Below are 12119 nucleotides of genomic sequence, written 5' to 3' on the forward strand. Positions count from 1 at the left end.
AGCCAAAACAATTCAACAAAACCAAGGTTATCCCAGTTTATAGGATGTAAATAGATAGAACAGAATACATAGAATGTGTGTCTGTTTATCCTGCTTCACTCGTTAGTTTCATGAGTTCCTGAGAAAGTTTTTCTGTATCTGACAGTCGGAAACGCTGTATATGTTTGTTTCAACTCAGTGTGTGTGTGTGTGTGTGTGTGTGTGTGTGTGTGTGTGTGTGTTTGGATTGAGTATACATGTGCATGCACACTCTTCTGTGTAATCCTCATCCCCTGAGATGAATGGGTCGGCAGCTCACGTGTAGGCCAGCCAGCAACATGATGACATCTTCCAGCTGAGACCACCTGTGACATCATTTGCTAGGGGTTGATTCTCATAAAGAGACTTAATACTAAGAGAGCAGATGCAAAGCACCAATTACGGATAGAGGAATGAATGTGTGTCTATGTATATGTGTTTAACAATTGTATATTTACATTCACCTTCATATTTAATCAATTAACCAGAGGCCAAAGGAGGAGTTTGTTATTTTATGTCTTTCCTGTTTTACGTGTGTGCATATACATCTATATTAGTGTGTGTGCGTGTGTGTGTGTGTGTGTGTCTATGATTGTGTATATGACTCCTGGCTGCCTCTTAGTTAAAATGACTAATCCCCTAACATCCCCTCCCTTCCCCTGTCAATAAAAATATCATCACCTCTCGTGTCGTGTTTGAGTCTGGTGCTGTGTGTGCGAGTGTGTGTGTGAGCTTTGTCTGATCTTAATATGTTCAAAAGACTGAAGCCTTGTCCCTATTAGAGGGACTCACTGCTGCAAATGGATCAGACAAAGGAATACATAAAGAATTGTACTGTCCAATTGCATGTAAGTATGTGTGTGGTGTGTGTGTGTGTGTGTGTGTGTGTGTGTGTGTGTGTGTGTTTGTGTGGTTAAGTGTGAACTGGTGTATTATTGAATTTGTGCATGTCTGCACCCACACTACAGGTGTGTAAGACACCAGAGGTCTTGTTGCCTAGCTCAATGTATTTTATGTCTAAATGTGTCTATCTTGTAAAATATGTGTATCTGATGTATCAAATGCATATTTCATTGTTTGTTGGTTGAATTTAGCTGTGATTTATATCCCATTAAGCTAAGATTCATCATTGCAGGAGGGGCTGAATAAAGTTTAAATAAAATCAGATTCAATATGGGAAATGTTAAAACAGGCGCTGCAACAGTATAAGATGACAATGAAGTCTTAATTCAAGTGGAGCAAATCGAATTGGAAAATGGAAAATAAGCAGAAAGCATAACACATGAATGAAAATAAAATATCAAATCCCTGAATATGAGACGAATGAGAGGGGAAATGTGAAAAGGGATTACAAAGTTTTAGAAAGTGGATTAAATTAGTTTGGAGACAGGTTTCTCATTTCATTGTTTTTTCACATGAACTGACTGACCCTGTTACTAGTCAGCACGCGCTGCAAGAACTAAGGTATGAGCGCAAGCGTGCACACACACAAAACTGCACCCATATATATGTCCTTTATTCTACATATGTATGCATTACATTCATCTGTTTCTACTTAAACCTGACTATGTTGTATAGATGTAACTGAATTTAATAAGCCTGACCACTTCAAAACAATTATTTGCCTCTATACCTCAATACCTTCCCATTAACAAATTATCTCCATGACGAGCTCCATGGCATAATATAAATGAATAGGTCTGGCAATACTCCCATGAGAAGACCAAAACCAATAATAGAATTGATCACACGGACCCCTTTAAGATGAAACCATTTTGAATCTGAATTGCAAAGATTAGATATCAACCAAACAGTTCTCATGAATTGTGTTTGTGTTTTGCCTCATGTAAATCCACGGATGAGGCCAATGGGGGACAGAGATGATAAAGTTAATATAATCATTCAACATCAAATCAAAGAGATGATCTAAGGATCTATTTTTAATAAAAGTCTAAGGGGAGATAAATAATAAATAATACATTTAAAAACTATTTGCTGTGCTCCTCAGTAACTTACTGCCAAATTGTATCAGTTCAAAACAGAGATATTCCACAGGAAAATCATATGATCCTCTTCACCAGCTTGGCTGATGGCCCTCAATAACTAAAAAAAACAGCTCTTAGCTCACAAAACGTCAAAGATCCAATTTAAAATACAAGGTGTCGGTCCAGACAGGATATAAATTATAGGAGAACTATAACTAATACTTGGGTAGAAGGAGAAAAATCACACTCACATGCCCTCTGGACAGGATTAAAAATCATTAATCAGCACATGCAAATTTAAAAGAAAACTGTTCCCTGACTGATTGGGTCTAAATGGGTGTTTATGTGAGGTAAAGAGTGAAAGTGGGAAGGAGAGAGGAGAAGAGGAGGTGTATTCATACCAGAGATGTGGACTTCACACTTGGTGACTCGGATTTGAGTCGACTTGAGTCACCGTTTGATGACTTGCGACTTGACAAAAAATGAATGACTTGAGACTCGACTTGGACTTGTAAGTTAATGACTCAAGACTCGACTTGACTTGAGGCATGATGACTCAAATGACTCATTAGATTGAATGTAAGCTGTTAAATATATAATAATATAATTTAACATCACGTTTCTGTCTAACTATCAAGTATGCTATGCAGCGGCGGCAGCAGCGCAAACTGTGAATCGTGATTGGACGACTCAAAAAGTTCCCCGGTATGGGATTGTCATGATTGGAGGACTGGCTGTCAATCAAAGTCATTGCTATGGCAACATGTAACATGAAAGACCCCTGATGAAGCGTCACTGGTCGGACCAGACCGCCACAACGGCTGCGTCTGTGCCACCAGTAATCACTTTTGGATTTAAAAATGTAAAACGTGACTTGATTTGGGACTTGACTTGCGTTAACTAAGGACTCCACTTGACTTGACTTGACTTAACCTCTGACTTGACTTGACCCCAAAAAAATAAATCAACACTTGTTTGAGACTTGGACCAAATGACTTGAGACTTACTGGGACTTGGGCCAAGATGACTTGGTCATAACAATGATTCATACCACATCATTAATCAACCCCAGCCACCATGTCTGACTGTAATCTCATTCAGGTTCCGCGGGTTACACAAACCCTCTCTTTGCCTCTCTCTGTGTACTTCACTGTTCTTCTCCACCTACTGCATACACAAATAACACTGTCATCAAATTATTTCTTAAACTGATCTAAAAGAAAGCATGTACTGACAATTCAGTTCACATTACCTTCTATCGCACACTGCTCTGGTATGGGGATCTGCTGCACCATGTCTCGACAGAACTCTCTGATCGTCTCCATATTGTCTCTTAAATGGATGAAGAGTCTGTCGGCGTCCTCCTGCTCCTCCTTCTCTCTGCTTGGATCTTTCTCAGCCTCTTTGACCCCTCTGTCCAGGGCAGTGGTAATGGGCATCGCACCGTCACCCGTCACTTTCATCTCAGCAGTCGGTGCTTCCTGGTTTTCTGAGTGTGAATTCACCAATGTGTTGGAGGAGATGTGGTCTGGGCTTGGCTCCAATCCCTCACCGTCCTCCCCGGTGTCTGAGTTGATGGAGCGTGAGCGCACAGCGTGGAGAGCCAGGCTCTTTGACCTAAAAGAGACCAGAAAATATAAAACAAAGTGGTGCAAAATGTCCAGGGTTTGGTTTTGTTGCAGGGTTCTGTGGGCATTGGGAGATTGTTGACAATGATTTTGTAAAAACTAAAAGAAAAACATACAACTGCAAAATGTTTGAATTTCAATGCATGGCAGGAGTACTATATTGTGGGCATATAAATTACTTTGCTAAAGGTACTGATCTTTTGTAATGAGTGTCTGCTTTTGCTTGGAGATCTTTTTGTTGTCTTTGGCCAACTTTACAAATTTTACGTTAGTTACAAATTACACTAAAAGGATTCAGCACTCTAGTTCCCGTTAAACTTGCTTCAGTTGTGCCCAATGTACCTTGTAAGGTAGCAACATGTACAAGTGCTACAACATGCTAACAGACACTTGCCAACACTTTATCAATTATTTTCAGTGGTCTACAGGACTATTCACTTTATAACACAACAGATAGTGAACCGTTAGCACTGACAAGGTGAGTTAACACCCTGATTCAAAGAGGCTCTTTGTTTAATCTACTTCTTATTATATGGATATTTATCATACATGTCAATAATTTTATACAAGATACATTTGTTATATGACAAACTAATGTCATTTTAGGAAAAAAAAATTGTTGTATAGTTCTGCAGCAGAAACATTCAGAAAGCAGAAACATCAACTTACAGCAGTACAGTCAAAAAGCATTAGACAAGTTATGTGTTCATTTTTTGGCTTTGTATACCAGCGTAATGGACTTGTAATCAAACTGTAGGACTTGTGGACCTTTTAATATACTGTCCCAAGTTCTAATAATGTTAACATATTTTAACTAAATGTTACCACAAAACATTTCAATAAGGGTTTTAAAGCATATCCTATTCTAAAATAACATTCTGGGAACATCAAAAAATGTGCCACTAAAAACATTTTAAGAATGTTAGGGCTTCATTTTCTAACAATGAAATAAAATACTAAACATTTTAAGAAGGTTATCAACAAATATTTTTTGAATGTTTGCATACAATGTTATCCTAGGTTTAAAAAAAACATTCTGGGAACCAAAAAGAAAACTTCCCGCTAAAAACATTTTAAGAAGGTTATCACCAAACATTTATAGAATGTCTTTATATAATTCTATCCTACCTTTAAAATAAGCATTCTGGGAACCAAAAGAAAACTTCCCACTAAAAACATGTTTATCACCAAACATTTTTAAAATGTTTTTATAGAATGTTATCCTACATTTAAAAAAAACATTCATTGGACCAAAATGATAACATTCTCAGAATGTTCTTGGAACAAAAAGATTCTAGCTGGGTATTCTTCATAAAAAGAAATTCTTACTATTCAGTCAGATACTCAGCAGATACTCAGCAGATACTCAGCAGAGCCATGCCATGTTACATACAGTACTAACCAACCTGTTGAATCTCATTTCTCGTCTCTCTTCCCTGACTGCTTGGCTCAGGCTGTAGCGTCGCTGGGGGGCCGGAGAGTCCTCCTCCACCTCCTCCTCTTCCCCCTCCTCCGCCATTTTCTCATCGAAGGCCTGGATCTTCACCTGCAGCCGCTCCTCTGACCCACTACCTCCCCCGCCTCCCCCCGGAAGATATGCACAGGGAGACTGCGGGCATGCCTCGTCCACCCTGTAAAACAGTTTGGCCATGTTTCACTCTCTGTAGGATGCTATATTTATACGTGGATGCTAAAACTACCAGAAAAGGTAGCCTAGAACTTGACTTTATACTGTAACAACATGCCAAGTAGGTATTTAGGCTGCAGGTACAAAGACTTTACGAGGATGTGTGCTACTTCTGCACACAGTTTAGACTTTATTGTTGAGATGATTTTACTTTTTAAGAACTTACTACAATACTTCCAAACGTGACAGCATAAGCAGAATTCTCATCATTTACAGTTTGCAAGTGAGACATTTTAAAGTAATATTTTTTGAAAGCCTGCCAGGTCATATGAAGCTTAATAATCAATCACCACATTTCGTGTTTAATTGTCTGGAAAAAGCACCTGGCCTTGATTTGATGTCCTAAATACATCACTTGTTTAACATATGACCAAATTCTTATTTAAAATCCGGCAAAGAATCAGAAACAGGAAGAACTGTTGTATTTAATTATAACTTTTAATGTTGTCCAAAACATTATGGCAGGGTAACGGATATTCCTCCAAAGTGCCGATCTGACAGGACGGATACGGATCTGGAGAAAGAAATCAGTTCTTTCTGCCTCATGTGTACTGAGACACACACACACACACACACACACACACACACACACACACACACACACACACACACACACACACACACACACACACACACACACACAGAGGGCAAAGGGTTGGATTGCATGTGGTGGGCACGTGAGATGAAGCTGGACAGACACATTTCTGGCTAGCGTTTCTATAATTCTCCCTTTCTCACAATGACTGGCTCTATTTCTGTGTCTCTCACCCCACATGTCCCCTCTCTCCCTCTTTTGTTGGCTACATCTCACTTTCTCCCCTCTCTCTTGGGCTTTGTTTTTCTTTGTCCCTCACCGCCTGTCTCCTCTCTTTTGCTCTCTAACCAAACTAATTATTCCCTCCCTCCATCGCTCTCATTTTTTCTTTCTGTCCCTATTTTTTCCCTACAAGTGGTCTTTATAACTTCATTTAACAGTCCACTTGTTTGCTGAAAGAGGACTTACAACTGCCCCGTTGTTGTTTTTCTTCTGTCTTCACCCCCTGCTGTTTCACTAATAAACCATCCTGCCTCTCTCAATCCCTCATTCCCTCTGTCTTTCTTCTATTATACCCCAAGCAAAGTCTTTGGAAGCCTCCAATCCTGCACATGATGTTCTTGTTTCGGAGAGAGCTGTGCGTGTCATTCCCACACTACAGCCAGATGAATCCCAGTCAACTTATGCACATAATAATAGTATATTGTTACAAACCCACATTTTTTAGGTTTTAGTACCACAAATCGATTGAATGTGTGGGCTTAGTATATGTATTCTCTTAGCTTTTTACAAGTTTCAAACAAGTTTCAAAACTCTTGACACAGGAATCAGTATTTAAATAATTGATGATTTCATTATAAATTGTCTAGGCAATCCAGATGTTTACAACTGGAGTACTTTGTCCTTTGTCATTTAGTCTCAAATTGCCAGACCTATCTTTAGGGCTGTGGAGTAAGGTCTGGCTACTCCACACATATATTCTGGGATTGGAGAATAAAACGCTCTGCGTTGTTTGCATTTCTTTAAACCAATCAAATCTGCAAAATGTTCTCGGGAAGGAACTTGTTTTGGTGGAACATTTGCATCTGGCAAAAGAAAACGCCAAATACAATATTAAATGAAGTGAACTGTTCACACAATACAGTAACATGAGCTATTAAAATTAGCTGGATACATGGTTAAATGTAATTTGCTCTTACCAGTGTATCGACATGTGTACTTCGTCCACAGCAATCCCCACCAATTGGTCCCAAAACGTCCCAGTTAGATAGTAAATGCCGAAACATATTCTTTGCAAATCTTTACAATCATTCCCCGAAAGAACCAAGAAGGCCTGCCTTGTTGCATGATCCAAATTTTTTTTTTTAGTGTGTAGCTTGAAGTTTGTTGTTGTTTCCTGAAGCGGAGGGATTTTGAGAACGGCAACACACAGAGAGGGGCAATTATCCTGAAAATGTACTTCCGTTGATCCAGATTATTTGTCAATTATCAACACCATTTAAAGCCCCTAAAAAGTAAATAAGCAACAATCAAAGTTAGTTTTTTAAAAATTTGCTTCATCAGCATTGTGTGCGGATTGATGAGATTTGATTGACAGCAGCCTTTCAACACAAGCAAACAACCCCATAACTCTTATCAGTTTTTAATTTAAATATCGTTAAATGCTGATTGGGGAAGTGAAGTACATCCCATCACCTTTTTGCAACTTCAAACCAGGGACAAACCCACAGGCAAAATGTTTAAACAGGTAAACAAATCAGTCTTAAGTTCTGGCAGCAGGTTAAGAAAATAAGTTGTCAGTTTCTTTAAATGATGGGAGGAAATACCGGACGGTATTTGCTGTATTACTTGAAGGAACATCACAGCTTATACAAGCACTAATAAAAATATGAAGAAAAACATCTGTTAACATTAACAATGAATCTCCGGTGGTCTGGAACTACATGTTGCTGTACTGTAGTTCTTTATAGTATAGTATATAAATATATATATATACATACATACAAAACATGAGGTAACCATTTAAATATCCCAAATCACGTTACTAGTTCTAACAGAGAAATTAATCTGGATTCCTACTGCTGCCAGATGAGCACCTCACATGGGAGTAGCACTTTTTAAATTTTTGTTTATGAAAACACATATTCAGTTTATCGAGCACGTCTAATTAGTTTGTTTGGTGTTGTTTTATTCAGCATACCTAAATCCATACGTTTAACAGTATAGTTTGACATATTAGGAAATATGCTTATTCGCTTTCTGGACATGAGTTAGATGAGAAGATGAATACCACTCTCATGTCTGTAGGTTGCATATCATGCTACGGCCTGCAGCTAGCTAGCTTAGCTTAGCATAAAGACTGAAAACAGATGGAAACAGCTAACCTGTCAATGGTAAAAAGAATACCTACCAGGACGTCTATATATTTCAAGAGTTAACACTTTATATGTATCTATAATAAACAAGAGAAAAAAAGAGACATAAGAGGATAAAAAATAGCCTGTAAATGTGTGTCTCCTGACCTGCAGTGGATAGCCGTGCTCTCCTCCAGTCTTCTCCCCAGCAGTCGGGCTATAGCAGTAAACGAGTTGCTCATCCTGTAGATGTCTTTACCGCAGCCTCCCACTAAAGACGAGTAACGGTCGGTCAGAGCTCTGATTTCCAGCAGCAATGTGTGGTGAAAGCTGTGCTCCATGCTGCCCAGACAGGACACCAGGTAGACCAAGGAGCTGTGAGCATGAGTCTGGAGAAAGGGACCAACACAGAGAGAAAGACAAGATGTCAAAATGATAACATCTGGTGCTGTGATCCATGCTCGTTCCAGCGTAAAACTAATCATAGGAATAAGGAAAGAAAGATTAAGATTGCCAACAAGTTGTTTTATTGTACAAAAATCATCCATTTTAATGGCTATTTTTAATGTTGTGGGTTGTTTCTGAGTGTACTGATAATTACTGAAAATGGGACCAGTATTGCCAGTGTTTGTGAAAGTATTGTGTCACTACATTGTGGGGGTGTTGGTCGCACTTCTTTGTTTCTAAATCATAACAAACAATAATAATTACAAACACATGCTCTCAGCAAATTTAGAAAATATAAACTTCTTCTTTCCCCAAATGGCATTACTTTCCCATCTGCCTTTGTAATAACACACATAAACACAAATTTGATCATTCTCAGCCTGCTTTCTGTGTAAAATGAATCAGAAACATATAAAACCTGCTCACCTCCGACACACAATAATACTGTACACATAATTGTTGTATTCTTAGAGTAAGGTTCAAACTTCTCTTTGTGCTATTTCCTGTAATCACTGTTTTAAACTGCGAGGTTTTATCCTTACCCCTTTTGGATCATACCACGTTATTTAACAAAAACAGACACGTTTTAAAGTGGGGTAAACCTGTCAAGACAGGAATCTGTGATGACAGATGAACAAAGGTGACATGATTCGGTAACGGCCTTGCTGTGTTTTAGGGCGGCCAAAGCCCAAAAAAAGTCCATCTGGGGACAAAAACAGGATTCTTTTAAAAACTTAAGGCTTCACACTTGTATAAAACTGAAAAAAAAACCGATTGATTGATGGAGGGCCAAAATGACAGACAAAGCTGTGCTTACAGAGCTCAAGCACACCTTGTAACAAGGAGAGAAGAATGCAGTTACTGCACAGTTTGGCCATGTTTCACTCTCTGTAAGATGCTATATTTATACGTGGATGCTAAAACTACCAGAAAAGGTATAACTTGACTTTATACTGTAACAACATGCCAAGTAGGTATTTAGGAGTTTGTGAGCCTGGAGTGCAGGCTGCAGGTACAAAGACTTTACGAGGATGTGTGCTACTTCTGCACACAATTTAGACTTTATTGTTGAGATGATTTTACTTTTTAAGAACTTACTACAATATTTCCAAACGTGACAGCATAAGCAGAATTCTCATCATTTACAGTTTGCAAGTGAGACATTTTAAAGTAATATTTTTTGAAAGCCTGCCAGGTCATATGAAGCTTTTCTTAATCATCAATCACCACATTTCGTGTTTAATTGTCTGGAAAAAGCACCTGGCCTTGATTTGATGTCCTAAATACATCACTTGTTTAACGTATGAAAAAATTCTTATTTAAAATCCTGCAAAGAATCAGAAACAGGAAGAACTGTTGTATTTAATTATAACTTTTAATGTTGTCCAAAACATTATGGCAGGGTAACGGATATTCCTCCAAAGTGCCGATCTGACAGGACGGATACGGATCTGGAGAAAGAAATCAGTTCTTTCTGCCTCATGTGTACTGACACACACACACACACACACACACACACACACACACACACACACACACACACCCTCTGAGAAAGACACAACTTGGCCCATTCTTTTCCATTACTCCATTATCATAATCCCAACAACACTGGGAGCCAATCTCCTCTGGCAGGAGCACATGTGATTTGTGTGCAGGAGACACAGTATCGGTTAAAATACTTAATTTAAATAAAAATGATTCAGATTTTATAATTAAAAAAAAAGAAAAGAAAAAACTGCATCAGTCTAGCGACAAGCCTTTCTTTCCTTGTTTGCTCTGTTGCTTAGTTTCCCCTGACTGTCAATCAGCACACTGATCTCTCTGCTTTTTTCGGAGCTGCAGTCTGGCACACTAACAAGCCCCATGGAGATATTGTACTGCTGTGTGTATGAATGTGTGCTTTCTTTCCCAGAGCGCATTCATTATTTGCAACAATGAGTATACTGTATATCAAGGGAGGGGTGATTTAACCTTTGAAATCTAAACATTTCTATCTGAACGAAGTAACTGTGAAGAATTTCAGCAAAGTACATCAAAAGTGATATTCCCTAGGTCCAAAAACAAGGAAAATATCAAAACTTGATGTTAATTATTAATGAATAATACCCAGTGTTACAGGAATAAGTAAAAGAAAAGCCTAACCACCGCCAAAAATGCATCCAAATATGTTGGTTATTTCAGCCAATTCAACTGTTTTATGACCAATTGAAATGGCTGCTTGGGAATCACAGCTCTATAACATGAACATTGTGGTATATGCTGATCTAACACTCAATAAGTCCAGAAACACAATATAGACTAACTCTCTTCAGGAGGTAAAGGAAGCAAGAAAGAGTGTTGCAATCCTGTTAGAATCAAGTACAAATGAACCCGAGTGAGACAGTGTGTGTGTGTGTGTGTGTGTGTGTGTGTGTGTGTGTGTGTGTGTGTGTGTGTGTGTGTGTGTGTGTGTGTGTGTGTGTGTGTGTGTGTGGCACAAACACAAACCCACAGGAGGTACTCTCCAGTGCCATCACCAGGAGGCCTCTGCAGAGGCATTTCCCAGAAAAACATGGGTTATTTTCCAAATGGTTCCAATGTGAAGAAAGACAGGACACCGAGGTCTTACTTTGTGCATGTGTGCGTGCGCGTGTGTATTTTGTATCTGTGCTGTAGCTGGGTTGGCAGGTTTTTTGACAAGAAGATTGAGGAGGAAAGGTTGCCCTGGAGTAATATAAAACTGCATTAGGGTTTCCAGCCCCATGATCTGTCTGTGTGTTTGTGACAGTCATGCTATATTTTCCCCTTACATTAATTTCCCCCAATTGTTGTTAAACTGCCTTAAATGGACCCAGAGGAAAAGAGGGAGACTGACTGTAATGTGTGACTTCATCCTACCTATCATTAGTGGACAGTCATGTATTACTTACTGCGTCTGCACAACACAAGTTGATACAACTATCTCATGCACTATATACTCATATCAACAAAGATTTTGTGGGAGAAAAAAATATATATTCTCAATGTATGTTGCATGTTAGCAAGCATTTTAATATCAGTAAAGGAAGTGCGGACGTAGCATAGGGCACAGTTTGTGGAAATAATGGATTGTGTCCTGGGCAAAGATGTTCTCATCACGGACAGGTATTGAACACCTGCGTCATCACAAAATATCTTGGAAGATGCAAACTGCTGCCAGATAACAGGTTTAAAAAAATAACGTTTGTATTTTCCCCTTGAGGTTTGCACGTAAGAGGCTAATGTCAGGCACGCTGACCCACTGTGCCTAGTGTATCATGTATCATCCTTTGCATTGCCTTGTGTCTTGTGTCTAGGGATCTCCTGTGAACCACTTTCAAATGGGAAGGAAAGATAATATAAACAGAAGAATTAGGAGTGTTAATTTAAACCATCAGATGAACAAAACTGTGTAGGCTGTATCATACTAACATCCTAACAATGACAATGCTAAAGTGCTGATGTTTA

The 12119-nt window shown here is 38.8% G+C and overlaps 1 protein-coding gene across 4 annotated transcripts in view; it reads right to left on the reverse strand.

Moving 5' to 3' along the window:
- The window catches only part of veph1 (ventricular zone expressed PH domain-containing 1), a 90365-nt gene that overhangs the window by 30196 nt on the left and 48050 nt on the right, over positions 1–12119 (reverse strand). For all 4 annotated transcript variants that reach the window (XM_039825785.1, XM_039825802.1, XM_039825778.1 and 1 more), the window contains 3 exons: positions 8376–8596; positions 5038–5262; positions 3256–3620 (listed from right to left, as the gene is read on the reverse strand). In XM_039825785.1, the coding sequence (XP_039681719.1) occupies positions 3256–3620; positions 5038–5262; positions 8376–8596 (811 nt within the window). The remainder of the gene's footprint in view (positions 1–3255; positions 3621–5037; positions 5263–8375; positions 8597–12119) is intronic.

This window comes from Perca fluviatilis, chromosome 2 (genome assembly GCF_010015445.1).
Source record: "Perca fluviatilis chromosome 2, GENO_Pfluv_1.0, whole genome shotgun sequence".
In the NCBI taxonomy this organism is placed as follows: Eukaryota; Metazoa; Chordata; class Actinopteri; order Perciformes; family Percidae; genus Perca; species Perca fluviatilis.